Here is a 23,001-nt window from a genome sequence, read left to right as displayed (position 1 = left end):
CAGGCAACCAGTGATCTACTTCCTGTCACCGTGGATTGCATTTTCCAGAATGTTACAGAAATGGAATCACACAGTATGTGCTCCTCTCCCTGGTTTCCTTCACTCTGTCTCTAATGTTTAAGAGATTCCTCCCCTTTGGCTGAAGTTCAGTAAAGAGCATGATAATCACGATGATTCCACTGCAGTGTGCAACAAAGCATGGCTTGAGGACCACCTGCTTTATAATCATCCAGGGACCAGCTAAAATTTGCTGATTTACCTCTCCCTAGAACTCTGACATCGGAACAACCAGCACCGGCGGACTTACTCAAACTTACAGTTTAGTCCAACCTCTTGCGGAACAACTATGCTTGTTCCTTGGTCCAGCTAGCTATTCTTGCAAGTCTACTTGTTTCTTTTTTCTTTTCAATTTTTTTTTTTTTTTTTACAGTAGTGGGTGTGGAGCCCAACATAGGGCTTGAACTCACTACCCCAAGATCAAGACCTGAGCTGAGATCAATAGTCAGATGCTTTTCCGACTGAGACACCCAGGCACCCCCTTTCTCCTATTTTCTATAACCTGGGCAAATCTTAGTTCTTTAGGCCACAGCAGTACACAGGAGTAAATATTTTTAGGACAGAGATTGTGATAATTTTCCTAGATCCTTTTGTGCTTACATTCAGAAGTGTGGTTTAGGTTACTTTTCCATATAGTATGCACATGGTGAACCTTCCTCCTCTTGCTGCTTTGCCAGAGCTGCTCAGATGCCAAATGCAATGAGGTGCCAAAAAACCCTGTAATCCAGATGCCTACTTTATTAAAAAAAAAAAAAATCAATAAGAAAAAAAAAAGAAATCCATTGTGGACAAAGTATCAGAATTTTAAATAAAGTCAGGACCAGTAATAGCGCCATGCTGAGCCCTACCAAGCTTGAATGAAAAAAATCAGTGACCCTATCTTTTAAAGTTATTACTATTTACATTTCATGACCAAGGTGATTGCCTTACTGCCTCAGCCTCATTTTGGCCCAGGCTCACCTCCACTTGATAGATTTCACAGTCCAACAGGCTTTTTGCTGTCCTGAAATCGTCATTGGAATGTTTCTTCTGGCCCAGCGTTTATAACCTGCCACGGACAAGATGAGCTAATTCAAAGCACTCTTCCCAGACACATTAGCCGCTTCCTACTTTTCCCCTTGCCGTTAACCACAAGTACAGCCAATCCCAGACAAAGACATAAACACTGGTCACCCATAGTCCTGAATTTTTAAAAGAGCCTCAACCGAGCATTCAAAATGGGATGTGTTCATGGTGTATCTGATTACTTGTGCCTTCACCGTGAAACCAGACCTATCTTACCTAAATAGACACACAGAAACCACGGCCCTGATTAATGTTGTCATTTAAAACATGTACCGTACCTCTCATAGGAGCTGACAACATTTGAGAAAAATCAGTATTATATTATAACAATCTGTATTAATAAATGAGTTCCAACTGAACAGAAAATATGCCCAGAAACTGTGGAGAGTAAGGGCAAGGTTCTGGATATGTTCGTTAAATTTTTAGGGGAAAGCACGCCATATAAAGTACCCAAGGCTCTTATTCCCTTTCAAAAAGCTCACTTGGATGTATCATTTTTACTGAAAGTGAAAGCACTCATGTTCAGCTATTTAAAGAAAGAAGCTGTTCGTTACGTATTGAAGAACTTGAGAGGCACACGGCATATGAGAACATGGAGAAGGCTGGCCTTCACTGTCCATAGAGAACAGCATACACATCAGACTGGACTAGGTCATTTCCAGGCACAGCGTGGTGGAGAGGGAAGATACGGGCTCTGGAGTCGGACAGAACGAACAGGAAAAGCTCAGGTCTGCTCTTTCCTCGCTGACCGACCTTGGCCCCAGTCTGTGTCTGTTTGCTCAACTGTGAAATGAGCCTACTTTGCAGGGTCACCGCAAGAATGACGTGGTAGGGCGTCAGGCACAGGCCTGGCTCACAGGAAGCCTTGAGTCCATTGTAGCTGCAGTTATCCCCACCTCCGGCACCATAGGTTTCATGACATGTTGGAAGGTTATCTGAACCTGAGACAGACCAATGGTGAGGTTTTCAAGGAAAGGAAACAATAACATTGGTCATTATTTACGTGCGGTGCGACTATAGGAGGGGGCAGGGGGCCCAGATGTCCTGTGGAAAGGCAGAGCCCATCCTCCCCGTCTGTGTTTTCCATGCCAGCTAGCTCACTGTGAACATTTAATTCTTAGAATGGTTCTGGGGAGAAAATCTGGAGCGATAGCCCTTTAAAAAGAGGCTGTCTTCTTGCCAAAAAAGGGCAGTTAATCACAGTCCTGGTTACTAGGTACAGTTTTGTTCTTGATATTTTAAAAGACCCAGCAAAGAGCTTCAAAGGTTCATCCAAAGTGGCTAGAAAGTAGGTGGTGGGAAGAAAGGCTACAAGAGAATTGGAGTCATTCACTCCAGACAAGAGATGGTTTGACAGATGCCAGATGTGTTACGGGCTAGGATGCCGAGGCTGCTCTGCCATCTTTCCTCTCCATCGAACAGTAGAAGGACTCCTTCCTATATTCAATATTTTCCTTGGGTGGATGATTTCCCTTCCTGAAGCAGAGGGGTCAACCAGGTGACCTTGTGAGATCCCTTCTAGTTCTAAGCCTTTGCACAAATACGGAAGAGCACAGAGACAGCCAGCTCTTCAGTGTGGGGGTGGGTTCCAGCTGCACCTACTTACAGTGAGGTCGACATAGCTTGGCACAGAAGGAGGAGTGGGAGCCAGGAGTTAGGCAGAGGTGGGTTTGACTCTGCCTCTGAAACTCACTCTTGGGCAAGTTACGGTAGTAAAAGAACTCAACTCTGTCCTCAGCTGTAGCATGGAGATAATCTCTGCCTTCTAGGGTTCCTGAAAGGATTAACTGAAATAATGTTGGCAAAGCACCTAATATCTTGACTGGCACATGTAAGCCTTTGATAAATTGGAGCTATTATTCTGGTTGGTTAAAAAATGGGTTGAAAATTTAATGCCCTTCTGCTTATAGTTCTATCATGCTAGGAAAATTATAAATTCAAGTATGCAGACCGACAGCACCCTGGCCCACAGGGTCCACGCAGTAAGTAGAGGCCATCCCGTGCCAGAGAATGTTTGAGGGGACACCTTATCAGCTACCCTGGTGCGAGGAAGCAGAGGACGCTGAAGACAAGGTCTAAGTCACTTTCCTAGGACTCTGATTTTGCTCACTGTAACCGCAAGAATCAAATGAGGGATTTTAAAGAGGTTCCAAATACATGTCCAGGTATTAGGAATATATCACATCCCACTGATTTGTCATTCACACGAAGTGCAGTGAAAAACATCCATCAAAGAGCAGGTGTGCAAACCAAACTGATTGTCAAAAATTATAATTAGGATTTTTTTTCCCCTTCTCAAATGATCCAAAGCTAAAAATGGAAGTCACAAAGAAATTAACCAGCTCTTGCCAAGCAATGAAATACAGTGGCCGAAACCCTATACCAAGTAAAAGGAACTCCAATTGCTACCAGACTCTTCCACAAAATGTAATCTTTCGGTGCCACATCAATGTGGGATCACATATTTAGTGTTACAGAAAGATGCGGGAGGCTGAGACAGAACAGCTCTGGGTTTTGTTCTTTCCCCGTGGTGGGGTCTGTGGCAGGACGCCTGCAGGCTGCGGAGAATCGGAGAAGACAGAGGTACAAACAAGCACATAAACTGAGGCCCACGGAGACCTGGGCCAGAAACGTGGGAGTGTTTCCTGAAGCCCCTCTGTATTGCTCGGAGAATCAAACTTGGCTTGAAGAACACATCCTGTTTCCATCAAAGGGGGAGCAGGTTAGAGCAGAAAGAACCAAACGCTACAGACAAGGAAGCAGAACAATGCAGTTGGAACTGATGGGAGTCACAGGAAAGAGCAGCTTGTTTTTGTTGGGAGGGAACAAACAGAGGCGTGACCCATTGTCAGATGACTCCAGATACATCAGGGGGCTGGACAAGACCCCGTGGGGGTACCATTAAGTCAGTCCTAAGCAGGAATCGCACAACAGAGGAGCAGCCCTTCTATTACTAAAAGATAAGAGTTACCCTGCGGGGCCAAGTTAAAACTGGTTTTTCAACCGCATAGAATTCAAGTGGCAACAAGCCCCCAAGCTAGTGAGACAGTTAAACCCAAACACCTTAGTAAGCTCCGCTCGAGGGCCATCACTTTCAGACAGCTTTTTAGAAGCGAAGGTACAAAATGTCCACAGAAATCTATCGCATCCATACTTTGCTTAAAAGTCATAGTTTGATCATGCGGGCTTACAGCCATAGAGATTACAAATCGACCGCCTAGTACTTACGTGGTACTTTATCGTCACTTTTCATATGTGTGGAAAAATTGGATAAAAGAAAAAAAAAAAAACCCAAATGGCAACGAATATAAGAATCAAAAACCCACGGAAAGAAAATAAATTATGAAACAGGAAATTCAAGGAAAAGAAAAGTATCTACAACACTGGATACTAACCTCAAAAGTCCTCATTACCTAGGGGACAGTAAAATCCATGTTTTATTTCCCATATGCCTCTCTCTTGAGTCCCCACGAACAAACTGGTCTAAATGGCAGATTCTTTCAGTGTGTGAACAACTTCTCAGGAATGGGACAAACCCTTTCAGCAGCTTTATTCAGTATTTCAGACCATGTGGATAAATGCCAGTAAAAGTCTGTTCGAGCCTTCAGAGAGCTGCTGGCTTGAAGGAAGAGAGGTACTTTTAGAAATGCCTAGCTCATTACTCAGGAGGAACTCATGGCCTTGGAGTATCTAATCCAATCCTGAGAGGTCACATGACATTTGATGTCCACAAAGGACAACGGATCCATGACACCTAAATTCTAACCTTAAGATCAAAAGTGTTAATTTACAATTAAGGGGTAAGAAAATCTCCTCCTTATCTGGATTTTGATAGCTTATAACACATTCACTGAGACACCTTAAGTTATGGTGACAAGAAGTTGCTAAATACTTCCAGGCACTTGGACCATGTTATCATATCCGTCTCCTAGACTTACGATAGGGATTGCACTGGATTTTTCCTTGATTTTTAATGTAAAATAGACATTAGTGCTTCAGTTCATTTTGGAAATATGCCTTGTGAAGGATTTCAGAGGTATTTTTCTTTCTTTTTAAAAACGACCTTCAAATAAAAACAATAGACTTTTCAGATAACAAAGCCCGAAGCAAATAACATCAGACTCTGCTAATATGGTCATGAAAAGACCAAAGAGAACTTCTGAAGTGGGGTGGCCAAGTGCTAAAATAACTTAAAACATTCTGGCAAAAGGTAAATAAAGTACCATTCAGGAAAACGGCAATCAAAGCTGCCCAGGGCCAGAGCACACCAGAATCCTCTAGCAATCGTCCCAGTTTAAGGAGCACTGGTTGTTTTAGACGAGGGACTTCCTGGGAGGGACCTAGTGTCAAGGCAGACTACTTTTCTTGACATCAGAAAACAACACCATTTTTTTTTCTTTTTTCTTAAACAGTGCAGAACCCAACACATTTCAAGGCCATATGTTGTGGCTTTTGTTGATTTATAAAGCAGCTGCAGGTTTTGGAAAGGAAATTGTAGGCAAGCTCAACCACACGGCCCTGGTCTTGGTTTACCTGCCATACGCAAAACGCCTGTCTTTGTGATGATCGCCAAAAGTATCCCAAAGCCTGAGAGAAACGCTCACTTCATCCACAACATCCCGGGAACGCTCCAGGACCTGCAGGAGAGAGAGCGCATTCCCTCTCAGTGTCATTCCAAGGCTCCTCAGGAGAAGGATGCCCAGGTCAGCACCCTCAAGGCCCCCTTGTCCCACCTGCGTTTAGTTTTCTCGTTGCATCTAACAGGACTTGAGCTAAGTCCTAATTCCCTTCCTGGAATCACGTGACTCAACCCTCCTCATTCAGGATACGGAAGCCATACTCCCAAGGGCGGATCTTGCTTTTGTTTTCTCTTGTGGCACTAAGAACATTAGCTTGATTTTTGCATGCACAAATGACCCCTATGCCCCTTTTAAAATCAGACTGGCAATAGCTAGGCTGTGCCCTGAGGAGTCGACCGAAACTCCAGACACCTTACCTCCTGGCACACGCGGTACTGGTCAATCGCCCACACGGTAGGCACATGGGTGGCCAGCAGCTGATACTGTGTTAGCGTCGTGTTACACGCTCTGGCACAGATCAAGCGCGTCTTCCCCACGGCGTTGTCTCCCACGACCACACACTTGATGGTTTCAACGTTGGGTCTTTCGTAGTCCATGTCAGTGTCCATTTATAAAACTCTGTAAGAAGACAGTGACGGAGCAATGAAAGACGAGAAGGGTCCAGGCACTTCTCCGGAGGTCCCCAAGCATAAGCAAGAAGTTTGGAAGTTCATACGAAGCCTAACTCACACTCAAGTCTTCTATTTATGTCTCACACGAGTACAAAAACATCACCGGATTGTTATTTTGACCCCAAACGGTTTATTCCCGTTAACATGTTATTTTCTCCTTGGTTTTCTCTAAACACAACCTGCCTACTGAAAATCCACCCAGACTGCTGGCACACATTTATAGCTCACTGGCTACTCATGTGGACCCACGAAAGAGACCAGTCACCTGCAGGTTTAACCTTAGACATCGGGGCGTGAGCTGCCTCGGCCTATTAGCTTCCACACCGTCACAAGCTTCCACCAGCCCCAAGTCTCCCATTGACAGGCAGTTTACTGTCGGTTCTACTCTATCATGGTGACTTAGAGGGGGATCCAAAGTGCGAGCAGAAAGGATTCCTCAGCTTTAAAGAAGGGTGAACTGTAAAACTGAATTTTGATACATCCATAAAATTAATTTATATTTATTCATCTATTTTTATTAATCAAATTCATAAAAATGTATTCTCAAGAGGGGCACCATAAAGCAATATATTTTTAAATTCTTTCTCTTTGTTTTCATCAAGAAATCTGGAGCCTATGGTAAACAATGCTTTTACCAGGATGAGGAGCTACTTTGGAATCTTCCTGAAACCATCAAAAGGGTTTAAGAGGGTTGCTGAGTGAGGGGTCAAAAGGAAGAGAGAAAGCTGCTGCCAGGTCCCCCCCCCACCCGGGGGCAGGAACCTCCATAAAATATAGAGCAGGCTGCTTCCTGGGCAGCTGAGCGGGTGACCAACCATGCAAGATTTTAAGATTTTAATGAATGAAAATCGCCCTTTCGAGGAAGTCTATTGTTAAATGAAGAAAATTGGTTAGATGGTTACTTTAAAAAAAAAGATTTATTATTTTAGAGTGAGAGAGACAGTGCATGCAAGCAGGAGAGGGGCAGGGGGAGAGAGACAGAAACAGGCTTCCTGCCGAGGGTGGAACCTGATGTGGGGCTCGATCCAGGACCCTGAGATCATGACCTGAGATGAAAGCAAGAGTCGGATGCTTGACTGACTGAGCCGCCCAGGTGCCCCTAGATGGTCACTTTTCAACAAGGTGATAGATAGTGGTTTTAATGGTCATAATGGACAAGAAACTGTTCAGAGGAGGGCTTAATACATACCTGGGCCTCCATAAGTATTTAAATCACCTGATTTGAGAAAACGGATAATCTGGATAATATGAGATTACAAGTATAGAGGGAGAGGCAGAAAGAAGGTTATTAAATAGAATGAATACTTTTTCCAGTTAGGACCATCTGAACACGAGACTGTCTCCTGTAACACCATCACAGGACGTGTTAAACCTGAGGCTAGAGACTATTTGGCGAGAACTGAGTGGAGTGATTCACAGATGTGTGGTGAGGTTAGGATCTGGTCTGTGGTTCAAACGCCACAGAGAGGCTTAATATAGACAGATACCTGCTCCCCACATGCAAATGCAGATTCTGAAGGTCTTGGGTGGAGAAAGAGGCTTAAGGAAAACTCCAATTCAATTCAGATGGATCATCCACGTGGGGGGACTCCTTAAATTGATCTCTTCAAAATCTAGCCTATGGTTTTATTAGTTCCCGATTGCACAGTATAACGTGGCACAAGCCTGATGTTGGGATTAGACCAGCGGTCCTTAAATATCTGCTGGAGAGCATTCAACAAAGTCTGGAGATATTTTTGGTTGTCACAGTGCAGGGGGGAGTGCTACTTGCTTCTAGTGGGTAGAGGCCAGAGATTCTTTGAAGCACACAACAATACAAGAGGACAGCCTCCATGACAAAGAATAATCTGGCCCCAAATGTCAGAGTGCTGAAGTTGAGAAATCCCTGCCTTTGAGGGGATGTGAATTTCAATCCTAGTCTCCCCATTTTCCAGCCATTCGCCACTGGGCAAGATATTTGTGCTTTTAGCCTCAGCTTTCTCATCTGTTAAATGGGAATTCTAGTACTAGTCTCCTCAGGGAGCGAGGGTTAGGTGAATAGATGGAGCTGACACACTGACGCCCCCAAAGATCATAATCATGATGATGAGGATGAACACCTTGAATTGAGTCAGGTGGAAGACCGGAATTAGACGCAAAATCAGAAACCTAATAACCACAAAGATCTATAAAAAGGATACATTTTAGTAGAGTAATTAGGGAGTAATTCATTGAGAAACAAAGACCATAAGTACAAGATGGGGCACATCTGATGTTCTACAAAGAAGGCAGAAAAAGTGCCGGGTGGGAGTTGGACATAATTAGCTACACACTGGGGTATTTCTCAATTCTAGAATAAACATGATAACAGTTATTACTGATACAAAACTTGGTATGTTTCTGGTGCTACTACGAAGGGGCGCCCTGTGTCAGAAAAACAGGATCCGTTTAGAGCCCCACAACTGGAACCTGAGGTATAGTATTTTGATTGTCCTAAGTGGTGGAAGACCTTTCTCTATTGAAAGCGATTTTTTTTTAAGGTAGATAAAAGTCATAGAGAGCCAATCCTTAAAATTTGGGGGTATGTTTGGATTTAGCGAAAACTGAAATAGACACAAAGATTACATGGTTGGTTTTCTTGTTGGCTTGCAAACCAGCTTTGAGAGCAGACCCCAAAAAGAAATCCCCCAAATAATCTGAATCATGACAGCGTTGGTGGAATGGCCGTGTAGCTTTCACAGAAGACTACTTTGAACGGGATGAAAGCTCTCCTGGTTTTATATTAAGGCTATGATTACAAAAATATCATTACTTATTTATAGACACATCTCATGCACAGTTCTAAAAAAGAATTTCTGTGTCAAAGGTGAGAATAACATCCGTGGGTCCTCTAATCTCTGGCAATCTGCTCAAAACCGAAGTGACTGCCAAAGGTGCTGGGCCTCGTACAAAGGGGACAAGTAAGGGAAATAAAAGGCAGAGCAGAATTCAACACTCACAGCCCAGATCACTCAATTGAGACATGGAATTTCCAGGAAGGGTTTTCTGGATTTCCAAATGCTGAAAATCTTTTCTTTCGGGTAGAAATTTTATTTTGTGGTAATCTGAAAATACATCTACACGTGTATTGTAAACCGATTGTTTATCTGTTACACATAAACAAACATGAAATTACGATAATTATAAAAATAAGCAATTTTATCCTTCTTTACTTGTTATGGGCTCTAATTTATTCCTATCTAGCACTCTTATGGTTGAATGAGCTCTTAGGACCATCTGGTTAATGACTATCTGGTTTCTGATTTTTATTTACCTAGAATGAGAGCAATAAATATTATTCATTTAACACTGTTAATAAATTTCACCACCATGAATCCTGCTGATCAGTGCAGACACCCTTTTGCCTTTACATCCATATCTGAGGAGACAAAGAAAGTATAATAAAAGAAAAAGAAAAGCTGGGAAGGACCAACACTGATAGCTTGTTACTATGGCAGCTTTGTAATCTTACTCAAAACTGACTTGAACTTCGTTCATACTTTCACTGAATCCTCAGGATGTGGACGCTGACCATGAAGTGCTGAAGAATGTATCTGCACATTCTGGACGTCAGAGCGGGACGTTTATTTAAGACTGGCAAGTGAACAAGACGGTGTGGGGGCTGGGGAGTGAGGCCTTGGTGAGGGGGCGTAGGGTGGCTGCCCCCCGGCTGCTGGTGCCCACCATCTCAGGCTGCTTAGAGACTGTGGTCATGGCCTCCTGGCTGTCAGTCGCCCCAGGTGCCCACGCCATGATTACTGTCATCTTGTGCACGTCACGTCCCTTCTCCACGTTCACCACCAACTCAGCCTTCTCGCTGTGTTCACAGGGTGATGCATCCCACACTTTAGCACCAGAGTCCCTCCACCTCTTCGCCACCAGTGCCCTTCCCCACACTCTAGTTGAGCCCTTCACGCTTTTGGTCATGTGCTGGATACTGTCAGCCAGAAACATTTTGCCCCTGAAATCTCGAGTTTCAAAATCCTACTCTTAAAGTAAAAACTCCTCCCTTGACAGCCTGGGCTACGGGAAATGTGGTCACGACAGCAGCTCTCCTCAGGAGATGGAATCCTTCTCCCTCCGTCTTCAATTCGAGCTAGCCTTGTGACCGTGTGGCCCAATCCAAAAGAATGTGGTGGTGATGCCGTGTGGGTTCCAGAGTCAGCACCTTCAGAAGCCCGGCGGCTCCACCCTCTCTCGCTGCTGGAATGCTGTCCTGAGGCTGTCATGTCAGGAAGCCGGCCAGGCCTCGCAGAGGAATGGAATTCACAGCGAGGAGAACGAGGTCGCCCTGCCTATGGCTTCACCACATGCCACAGAGTGTGCTACTTGCATCCTCCCCCCTGGCCAACTCCCCAGCTGAAGGAAGCTTTATGAGCGAGCCCCGCTAAGGAATCATCTAGCCAACCTACAGATTCATGAGAAAGTACGAATTATTGTTTTAAACCACCAAGTGTTGGGGTGATTTGTTATGTATCAGTAATTAACTGAAACACACCCATTATACCTTAGGAAAATCACCAGGACCTTGACGCCGTCTCCTATTTGTTAAAAAAAATATCAGATTATAGGTCCCTTTTGGGTGGATGATCTTTCCTACCTAGGGCTGATGCATCAGGCCAACTTTCTCTTCACCATCACCCTCCACATCTTTATTGCATGTGCAGTAGGCAGAATAATGTCCGTCAAAGATGTTGCTGTCCAATCTCTGGGATCTGTGAATGTGTTCTGTTACATGGCAGTTAGGGTAGCAGATGGAATTAAGTTACCACTCAGCTGACTTTAGCATAAGGAGGTCATTCTGGATTGTCTGGGTAGGTCCAGAGCAATCCCTCAGGTTCCTTCATGTGGAAGAAGGAGGTGGAAGATCAGAGTGAGAGAGAAAGATGAAGATGCTATACTGCTGGCTTTGAAGATGGAGGCAAGGGCCGTAAACCAAGGAATGCAAGTAGCCTCTAGAAGCTGGAAAAGGAAAGGAGACATATTTTCTCCTAGAGCTTCCAGAAGGAACACAGCCTACCAACATCTTAATTTTAGCCCAATGAAACCCATTTCAGGCGTTTAACCTCCAGAACTATAAGATAATCAGTTTGTTTTGTTTTAAGCCACTAAGTTTTTGGTAATTTTTAAAAAAGATATTTATTTATTTATTTATTTATTTATTTATTTATTTATTTATTTATTTAAACAGAGAGAGCATGGGCGTGCAGCAGAGGGGGAGGGAGAGGAAGAGGGGAAGAATCCCAAGCAGACTCCATGCTGAGTGTGGGGCTCCATCTCATGACCCTGAGATCATGACCTGAGCCAAAACCAAGAGACGGAGCCTCCCAGGTGCCCCAAATTTTCAGTAATTTTTTAAGAAAGTGACAGCATGCTTCTGCCACACAAAATGGCCTCCTAAATTCTAAATGTTTGCTACCTCAATGCCTTTACACATACTATTTCCCAGCCAACCCTCTACCATTGCACGTCTGCCTGGCAAATTCTGTTCATTCCTTAAAACCTTATTCAAATATGACCTCCTCTAAAAAGTTTTCCTAATTGCCCTGTCTCCACACAGACTGATTTGCTTCCTCTTTTGTATCATAAATGGTTCTAGAAGAATCAATCATAAATACACATACACACGCAGTTTTTCCTGTATTAGCAAACCATAGAACGGTTGTTTGTGAACTTTGTACTTTTCCTGTGGCTACACCTTCAAAGTGCCCATCTCATGCCCTTAATGAACCATCACATGTTTCTGGGGTACTACCATGTGCCAAAGTGCTCAGGACATAAGTGTATACTATAACCTGCTTCTGTAACGCTTTCTTTTACTACTCATTCGGGTCCACTGGTCCCCCAATTTATTTGTAACTCTCTTCTATGGACAACCATAAGCCAGAGTGACATAGCCAAATGTGAGCTTAGCTGCCCTGGTCTCCTTTTCAAATCATTTCTCTTCCCAGGGTAGTACTCTGTTCCCACCTTGAGGCTTGAGATGATGGTCTTTCTGATGTCCTGTTCCTCTTTGAAGACGCAGGTTCTTAGGAAGTGTCAGGCACATTCACTATGGCTCAATCACACTATGGCTAGATGACCATCACAGTCACTTCTCCATAATTCAGTAATTCCAAGGCACTGTGGCTGACGAAGTGCAAGATACTCTTGTTTCCCCTGGATCGGTGCACTTTAGTACAGAGCCACTCTTTGAGTCTAGCTCAGTGTGTGAGTCTCTCCTACTATGAGAAGTTCAGATATTAGGGAGGGTGGGCAGGGAAGGCTTATCATTCGTCTAAGACATCTTCCTAGGCATCTTTTAATTGCTCCAGATCTCCCCACCAATGGAATACCCCATCTCTTACCATCCCTTGTGTTGTGTTTCTTGTTAACGTTTGCTATTTGAATCAAAGCATGGTGAGCAGTCCGCTTAAAGACAAAACTCTAAAGCCCATACAGGGGCCTCTGTAGTTTCAGTTCATTCAGTTGCTCATAGATGGTTTGAACTATGTGTCACACAGCCACTAAATTTCCTTGTCCTTCAGAAAAGCATGTAATCTGAACTTTAAGAAATAATTTAACTTGGTCATTAAAAAATACTGGTGGAACACATTTTAGTGTATTTGAAGAGTGAGCTCAGAAAGAAAAACTGGGAATTTTATATTATCGACAGAAACAAAAGAGAAATGTTAAGAGTTGCATAATAACCATAGCCAACAGCCAAGTTTCGACTGTGCAGATTTCATTATCCTGAGCTCTTAATCACCAGTCCTAGGCAGGCGGGAGCTGCTCTGTGCATAATATAAACATCTCAGCTGGAATGGAGAGTGGGTCCAGATCTGGGAAAGAGACAGTCAGGGTTGGGCTGTGCTTCCCTAAATCAAAAGTTTACAGAAATATATCTCCGGGATAAAATTGCCTTTCATCATTCAAATCAACAATATTTTTTTTCAACTGAAAGTTTTGATTAAAACGGAAAAAAAAAAAAGAATTTAAGTAACAGAAAGAACAGTGCATATAAGTCCAGGATTACAGATAATACAGAGGTACTTTTTTAAACATCCACTCGTTATCCTCACCAGAGCCCTGTGATAATGGAGACCTACACAAGATCACACTCTCCATTTTTTTTTTTTTTTTTTAAAACTCAGTGTCAGTGGGGGAGGTGAGCCAGGATTAGAAATAAACTTGCTATCTATCCACTGCCCTCAATAAATGCTGTCCCAGTCAAAAAATAAAGAACAGATAAAAAACTCAGTTTAAAAGATGCATAAAAAATTCAGGAGAGGTTTCAAAACCACCATTAGTAAACTGTGTGCTATGTTCTAGATATCCTGGTTGACTTTTGTTTACAAATATGCCAGGTAACCTCTCCTTCCGTGACTCTGCTCTTGCCATTCTGCTTAGATGTCCTTTCTCATGCCCCTGGATCCACCACTGAAATTGTTCTGCACCTTTAGGACTCAGTCTTAATTAATTAGTTCAAGAAAGTATAGGCCGAGCACTTAGTGAGTGCCAGGCCTATAGCACAGGTATACAGTGGTAAGCAAGCTGGGTGTGGTTCTTGCTCTCATGGACCTCGAAGTAAGGTGGGGGGTGTGGGAGACAGGTAGATGTAATCATAAACTTGATTTAAGTTCCCTGAAGAAAAATGAAAGGGTGTTATGAGGGAAAATAATGGGTGGGAGGCCTGCAGGAAAGACAAGGGAGGCCTCTTTGAGGAGGCCCCACCTTCTTGCTACCTGAAGAATGAGCAAGGCCCAGTCACGAGATGGCAAAGAAGCAGGCCTGCAAGAGCTGGGGCCAGGGGAACTGGAGGGGGAAGGCTGGAAAGGAGGCAGGGGCCACAGTAGGGAACTTGGGTTTTATTCTAAAGGCAATGAGAAGCCACTGGAACGCTGCAGGCCGAGGAGCCACGGTTTCTGATTTGCATTTGAGGAGTATCACTAATACCACCGAGACCGCTGTGTGGGGAGCAGACTGTGGGGTACGGCGGCAGAAGGACCAGTCAGGATGTTCCCTGGTCCTCCGGGAAGAACGTTTGCACCAGGAATCCGCAGAGAAGAAGCAAAGTAGACAGACACGAGTTACGTTCTGGAAGATGCACTTAAAACATTCTTCCTTTATACTATCTCCTAGGGACTTACCCAATTTTGATTTGTAATATTGACAATTACGCTGACATGCATGTACTTGCTGCCACTTCACTAAGATTGTACATTTTTGACAATAGAGACTGTTATTCTTCTTTAAATCCTCAAGACTTTTCAATACCTTGGCCATACATGGCTTTCAATTACTATTTGTTCAATAGGATATAAAAGTACAGCCATTCCACCTTCCTCAGGACACCTTCCACCTGGATCTGGCAGGAACTTGCACTCGGCTATCTCTGGTGACTGATCACCAAGCCTATGGCCTCGAGAGCAGCAGCATGTGGCTAAGCCCACAGTCAGCGGGAGGAACACCTTGAGGGACATCTGTGTGGCCCATCATGAGAGCGGTATTTGACAGATGGCATCACACCAGCCGTGGCTCCCTATCAGGAAGAGCATCAGTAACCATGGGAACACCAGGGACCAAGGACCAAGGCCCTCCACCAAATGATAAGGCAGGGGGCAGAAGGGAGCCCCAACAGAGGCAGGCAGGAGCGTAGGGCTGAAATTGGTTTAGGAAAAAAAAAAAGTGATCATTTATTGCGTTCTAGTGCCTAGAGCCAATTTATGGATCTTAATACTATTTACATGTAAGGGTTTCGTTAAATCCCTAACAACTTTTGGACTTTCACATCCTCATTCAAGGGATTTCTAACTCTCTGGGTGAGGTCAGTAATTGGCTGGGAAAGAAGGGGAGAATGGAGGCACATGTACCCACTCCCTCTGGAGAAGGATGTATCATTGACATGAAAGTGAATCTTGAATGAGGAAATTCAATCTCTGCTAAAAGACGTCACAAGAAGCAATTAGCTGGACTTGAAGGCAAGACAGCTTTGGAAGAATACATGCCTTGGACCCCCCGTTACATGGTCTCACTGAAATTAACCTTATTCTCCACAGATAGCGGACTCCACGACAGTACCAGACTAAGGATAAGGAGTAACCATATACCAGAAATTGGAAGGATTTCTGTCACAGTCACTGTCATGGAGCCACGTCACAGCAGACGAGTGCACTGCCCAGTTCCACAGGGAAAAGAACTGGGCTGGGCGGTAAGCAGGACGCTCTTCGCCACAGATGCCCATGGTCTGGAGTAATGACAGCTGGCTTGACTCGGGACCGAGGTGGAAGAGCAGGTTGTGGGGCCACTGGAAAGCCACGAGGAACCCTGCACGCTGTCCTGGGAAAGGAGCAGTCCCAGCGATTGCCCCTTGCTGAGGACGAGCCAGGTAGACAGCACTGAGCATGGAAAAGACTCATTTTATTTTGTTTTTCTTTCCCCAGCCTGCTTACCCAGACAGGTTTCAATTTCGACCTCGCAGCAGAAGTGATGGATCTTGTTAAGGGGGGAGGGATGGGGGCAGGGGTACCACCTCTAAGACTGACCACGGGTCTATCTTCAGCGATGACATCCCTCACTACTCTTCTTATGTCACCCTCCACAGTTCCCTCAACCTGTACAATACTGAATCGCTTGGCCTGTCCACTCTGGAACTGGGTGGGTTCACCACAGAGCCCTACCTTGGTCTCCAACAGAGCCCTGGTTATCCAAGCACTGAATATACTTCAATCCTTGGCCACTGGGAATCTTTTTCTATATGGATGAAGTGAATAGAGACCATTCAACATATGGTCTATTAAAGACCCTGACATGCAGAAAAGGACAAGCAAAAAGTTAGCTAAAGACATAAAGGAAAGGTCTTCTACTGAAGTAGACGTGCTATAAGGAACAGCAGAAGAAAAAAGTTTTTGAAACATATCTGAACCATGTAGTTGATCATGTAAAAGGAGATCATGCAAGTGTGTAAACTAACAGCACAGGAGGCCATATGGAGGCGAGAAGACACGTAAAGGCCATGGATAAATGACATACAAGACAGCCAACTTAAAAACCGTCCTGGCCACAGTAAATAGCCTTGAAGATGCCACAGAATGGATTTAGTGAATGACAGGCAAAACACGAGAAGCTGTACGTACAGGAGGAAGGCCATCTGAAAACGATGTTACGGAAGACGACAAAGAGGTTGACAGTTGATAAGCAATCCCCTGGATACCATGTGGCTTCTGGAGGAACTCAAGGAGTAAAGTGTGATTTAATAAGAACAAAATTTTCCCCATACAAAAAGGAGGATAGGGCGGGGAGCAGAAGGAGAAAAAGAAAAGAAGGCTCTATAGCTATACATTTTTCAGTAAAACATTTAAATATCGATGCCAGGAAAATTGTATAATAATCCTACAAATACCTTAGCAAAACAGCTTCTAAAACTAATGGCCAAAGACATTTCTTTCTATAAAGAAACAATAATTTGGATGGTCACACACTTCACCAATACACTATTTTAAGGAAATAGAAAAACACAAAGAGTGCCTTCACAGAAAAAGGACATAATCACAAGTTTCTGAATCTGGTCAAATTGTTATTTATGTAAAGGGAACATAAAGCTATTTTTAGATGTCAAAGACTCAAGGAGCAAAAACTCAGATTTCTTTAAGGAATTAAAAAGCTCAAAGATACCTGACAAAACACCCAGAGATAATTCAAAATTAAAGACTAAAAAAAAAAAAAAAAAAAGAGGGCATTCCAATTTAAAAGGACTATGGAAACCAAAGCCAACTGAAAATATAAAACTAGGCTTCATTGTTATTTTGATTTTGGTTTCAAAGCGGTAAAGAAAAATTATCTGTAAAAGATAATTTAGACAGTAAAAAAAAAGGGCAATTCATAGTGAAAGCATAATAGTAATAATGAACCTTCACAAACCAAAAGGCATACAATAAAAAATAAAGAAAAACTCTAGAAGGAGAAATTGATGAAAATAACTGACATGTGTGAGATAAAGAATCAGAATTAACATCAGATTAAGAAAGCAAAAATGAAAAACAACACATGGAGGGCTTGAACAGCATAAAAAGTAGCGATAAATGAACAGATATCCCACATTAAAAAGAAAACTATGATAAGAGAGTGTACTTTCTTATTAAATGTTCTTGGCACATTTACAAAAGTTGACTAACCCACCATAAGGACAAAAATGCCCCAAAGCATAGGTTGTATCAACCAAACTCCCTAACAACAAAAAATAAATGAAAAAGTTAAAAGGAAAGGTTTTATTGACAGCAACAACAAAAAAGCCCCGAACCACTAGCAATTTAAAAAATACTTCCTGATATAGCCATCTAAAGAAATGACTTCATAAACAGAAAATGTCTTTTAAAAGCAAATATATTAGGGGCACCTGGGTGGCTCAGTCGGTTAAGTGTCTGGCTTCGGCTCAGGTCATGATCCAGAGTTCCACCTGCTCAGGGAGGTGTCTGCTCCTCCCTCTGCCCCCCCAGCTCATTTTTTTTTTCTCTCTCTCTGATAAATAAAATCTTTAAAAAAAAAAAGCAAATATATTTATCACATCTTCATTACGAACAAGAAAAAAATGAAACCACCCAAATCTATGACAAGTGAGGAAATAATTAAGGTCTTGTTATCTGATCTTGGGCCAATTACTTAATCTCTCTAAACTTCTATTTCCTTATCTGTAAACTGGGGATAACTGCCTCCCTGGATGGGTTGTTGTAAAGATTAAATTAGATAATGCTTGTAAAATATTTTAATCACTATGCCTGCCATCAAGAGAACACCCAACAAGTCTTATCTATTAAGACTGTCATTATTTAAAATCATGTTTACGTTGAGTTTGCAATCATATGGAGAACTGCTGATGTTACACCATCAGGGGGCAAGTGCAGGACAGCAATCTAAAAAAATCAGTCAACGAAAACTAGATAAAATAAGCAAATATGTGTAACTCAAAGCAGAATTTGGCCTCCTCGCTCTCTCACTCTAGGTATCACCTTAGCACAGTGACACAGCTAAAAGAAACACAAATGTGACTTTTAGGAAGCCGGGAAACAACATGGGTATTTAAGAATAGAGGGGTGTGGTTAACACGAGCTATCAAGCATCTTTCAGCAAAACACCTAGTTAAGTTTCTTTGGGATGTGTCCCTGAGGAGTCCCACCTCTCCTGGCAACTGGTCAGGTCTGTCTTTCTGCCTCGGCTGGCCCCTGCTCTCTGTTTCTCTCATGTGCATCTCCATCATTATTCCCCTCCACCGTCAAAATGGATCTTCCTTGTACCCACCCTTTTTTCTTTTCAGGGGGAGGGGCGGAATGGGTGGGTATTAATAATGTGAATACTTAACATTTAATAATTGTGTCTTCATCATGGAAAGGGAAGCTGCTCTTCCAGCAACAGCAACATATGGAAGAGAAACTGGAAGGAAGTACACTCAACAGATAACAGTGACAGTTGTTGGGTAATGGGGCTATAACTTGTCATTTTCTACTTTCCTTTAGTTTCCAAATTTTCTATGATGAAAATATATTATCTTCTTTTAAAAAATGGAGATAAAAGTCACCTGTCATAAAATTCACCCTTTTAAAATATACAATTCCAGGGCTTTTGTTATGCTCACAAAGCTATACAACCATGTCCACTATCTAATCCTAGAACATTCTCATCATCCCAGAAAGAAACATTGGGCCCATCAGCAGCCATTCTGTTCTCCTCTCCCCCTCTGGAACCATTAATTCGCTTCCCGTCTCTATGAATTTGCCTCTTCCGGACATTTTTTGTAAATGAAATCGTACAATATGCAGCTTTTCGTGTCTACTTTCTTCTATTGAGCACAATGCTTTCAAGTTCATCCGTGTTGCAGCATGTCTTCGTGCTTCATTACTTTTTATGGATGAGTAATATCCTCTTAAGTGTATTCTATAATGGGAGAGATATTTTGGGTTTTTAAAAAACTAATGAGTACAGAAGTATAACCCTTGATTGTTAATTCTACTAAGAGTACAGATACAAGCCAATACTAATAAGTGATTTTTGATGATGTATAAATTGTGCTTCAGAATCGTATATTTATAAAACTTTGTGAGGCTGCTAAACTTGTTTTTGTCTGACCCAGGCTCTCAACTGAAGAAAACCCCACAGGAGTCTAAATGATAATCGAGGTGAATATCAGACAAAGAAATGGAACCCTATAGAGAGACAGCTGTGGATACCCGGGACACATACATATTTCAAACAGATGAAAAATTCTTGGCTTTTAAATTTTGAGTGTTCAGAGGGAATACTTACAGTAACTGTAATGAGCAATTTTAAGAAATTGGAAGCATATCGTATGAAACATTCTGTGACAATCAATTGTAGTTAAGATATTTTAAGCTTGGATCAATATAGTATAATTCAGCTTTACATTCATTAAAAGAAGAAAGAAGTTCCCAATTTGCTTGTATGAATGCGGTGCATGTATTTGTGTACCTGCAAATCACAAACATATAAATATTGATGCATATTCAGTGCACGAATTGAGTGTTACAATCTTTACTTGGAAAGGCAGATTCTACATATTTTTAGTTACAAGGGAGATAGCGTGATCAAAACTCACTGCAGCTAGCTCTTCTAAAGTTAAGGATTCAGTGAAAAATCAAATTCTGTAAATGAATGACTTACCCAGGACATAAAATTTGGAGCATTTCAAACACACAGAGGGTGCAGTGGGGTGGTGACCAGAAGGGGGGTGCTGGTGATACCAATTTCTTGATCTAGGTGCTGGTTACATAGGTATGTTCAGTTTTCACAAATTCTTCAAACTGTATACTTGTGAGCTGTATACATTTCTCTATGTACGTTATACTTAAATATGTATTTTTAAAGTTAAAAAAAATTGAAACAACAGAAGACACCATGCATTGATTTTGGAGGGACTGTGTGTGAACCTCAGCTAAGGGCTGGGTCAGGAAGCTTTGTCAAGAATTAATAATTAGAATACTGGTTAAGTCTTCAGAGAGATGTCAAAGTTCTAAGCGCTCATTTGAGAAAGCTAATATCAAGTCTGTAGACTAGATATGCTTAAAAATCCATCCTAATGAAGAAAAGTCTCTGTAGTGCTCCATAGTAACTTGTTCATTGAAAGCATTCTCTGAAGATGTCACTGGGTCAGCTTCTGGAACACCAGAGAGACCACTTGCTGTGAAGCTTTCACATATGATGACAATGAAGCAATTGCATTTAATCATTTAGGGGACTATAATATGCCAGTTAGGATTAGGTTATGCTCTGTTTCAGACAAATGAAGAAAACTGTCTCTCCCCCCACCCCCAGGATTTCTTAGTAAAATTAGATCATAAACACCAAAGTGTTGCTGGACAAAAACCAGACTCTTTAAAATCTCGTATTTTATTAGACGTTTTGGGCTGACATCAATGCATAGATTCCAGCTAATAATTTCAGGACATGTTCCTATACCCTCTAATTCTAGGTAGGAGTTATTACATGAAAGATTGTACATTTTTAAAAAGTAGAATGAGGCACTGTTTGTGGAAAATAATACCATTATTCTGGAGTGCACCTGGCACTCAAAAGACTTTAAAATGTCCATAACTTCCATCCAATTATAAGACTTTATTCCTAGATAAATAATTAGGGTAGACAAAAAGATTCCATGAAAGGAATGTTATCACACCACTATTTGTGGAAACAAAATATTGGAAACAATTTTAGAAATCCAGCCATGTGGGGGTGGAGGGGGATTGGCTAAAAATCTCACAAAAATAAATGTCCACATAATAGAGAGTATATAGCCAACAAAAATGTGTTATAGGAGTACACTTTTTGTCATATATATTCATATAAACATTTGAATGAAAAAAGATGATGAAAGAATTCAGAGAATAACACCATTCCTTAAAAATTATGTACCTAACTACACACAATAACATCTGGGATAGAGAAATATTCAAATATTAATGCCAACTGGCGTTACAAATGGATTTTTTCTTTATCTATATATTCCATCTCTTCCTTAATAACAAAGGGAAATTTCATAACAAAAACATTTACAGAAAAGTGAGGACGGGGAGGTAGGACAACCAGGCACTAGAATATTTATGTGTGTGAGAATACATTCTTCCTTCATTATATAGAATTCACGTGTACTCTTTACCTCCTCTCTGCATACCTCGAGAGCTTTATATGAAGTGCCTTTCAGTGCCCTGCTCCAGGAACCTTTCTTTTAATACTGAGCAGCCATCCCACTCATCAGCAATTATCATCTGGTCATTCAGCTCCCTTGACTTAAATCAAAGAAACTAACATCTCAATAGACCCCCCCCACACACAACTACATAGGCACTCAACCTAGAACAATGTAGCAAGAATACACCTGCCGAATACCAGGTACAGGAAGAAGCCAAAGGGAAAACCTCTGTCTCTAATCTTTACAGATCGAGTCATCAGACTTTGAGAGATTTCAGTTCTCTTTCAGGCAAGGGTTGCTGGTCTACTTCAAATAAATGGATTTTTAAAAATATTAGAATCGGAAATATTCTCAGGGTTCACTGTTGATTTTTGTTTGATATACACAAAGGGAAACAATTCCCCTTCTTTGAAGCCTCTTTCCAGGAGCCTTAATGATCAGTGGCCAAATTTAGCCTTGGCTGCATCTCCACTGTATCTATTATTCCTGCATGCTATTGATGCGAGGCCAAACCTCATCCCTATTTAGAGTCCATAAGAGCCGGTGTCTTGATGAAAGGGGGAGTTGGTGAACGTAAATTGAAAAGAGCCCGGAGAACATACTGTAATGAATGGAAACACACAGATTCGTGGCTTATGGTACTAAAATTACATTCACACAAAAGAATCAATCGCCTTGGTCATATTATATGAGAAATAAGAGAGGAGGGGGAGTTGTAGAGAAGGCAGTCAAGAGATCAGCCGCTTTTTAGAATCACTGGGGGAATCTGTTTAGTTTTACTTTAAATACTGCTGCCTGTATAAGAATATTCTTTTTTTCTAAGGTTTATTTATTTTATTTTAGTAATCTCTATACCCAACATGGGGCTCAAACCCATGACCTCAAGATCAAGAGTCTCACGCTCTTCCGACTGAGCCAGCCAGGCACCTCAAGAATATTCTTGACAGCACTATTCATAATAGCGAACAGCTGGAAACAACCCACCAGTAGTACAATGGATAAATAAATAATAAATTGCGTTCCAGTCATAATGGGATACTCCATGGCACTATAGTGAAATGGATGAATCCTGCTACATACATTATGAATAAGCCTCCCAAACATAATATTGAGGGGAAGAAGGCAGACACTGAAGAGATTTTGTTTGCATAAACGTTCAAAAGCAGGCACAATGAGTGCACGGTCTTAGAAGCCCAGGTAGTGGTTACCTTGGTTGGGAAGTGACAGGACGGGGATTTAAAAAGAGCTTCCGGGTGCTTGTGATTTTCTGTTTCTGTGTGTCAGTACTGGTTTTGTGGGTATGTTCAGTTTGTGAAAATTCTTTTAAGTTATATACTTCTGATTTTTGTATTTTTCTTTTAATAAGATACGTGTCAACAAAAATGTTTTAAATTCAGATTCCTAGGCCCTAACAAAAATCTGCTGACTGTAGGTT

At 42.0% G+C, this 23,001-nt stretch overlaps 1 protein-coding gene across 18 annotated transcripts in view; it reads right to left on the bottom strand.

Annotated features, from left to right (window-relative positions):
- The window catches only part of RHOBTB1 (Rho related BTB domain containing 1), a 116,678-nt gene that overhangs the window by 31,060 nt on the left and 62,617 nt on the right, over positions 1-23,001 (bottom strand). For 14 of the 18 annotated variants that reach the window (XM_045783414.2, XM_045783421.2, XM_087863088.1 and 11 more), the window contains 2 exons: positions 6,119-6,320; positions 5,656-5,759 (listed from right to left, as the gene is read on the bottom strand). In XM_045783414.2, coding sequence (XP_045639370.1) covers positions 5,656-5,759; positions 6,119-6,310 — 296 coding nt within the window. In that variant the 5' untranslated portion in view covers positions 6,311-6,320. The other 4 variants (XM_087863087.1, XM_045783423.2, XM_045783424.2 and 1 more) reach the window with 4 other exon arrangements.

The sequence above is a fragment of the Ursus americanus genome, chromosome 6 (genome assembly GCF_024610735.1).
Source record: "Ursus americanus isolate L20-20 chromosome 6, mUrsAme1.1.p, whole genome shotgun sequence".
NCBI lineage: Eukaryota > Metazoa > Chordata > Mammalia > Carnivora > Ursidae > Ursus > Ursus americanus.
This window is presented reverse-complemented; position numbering and strand designations above follow the sequence as displayed.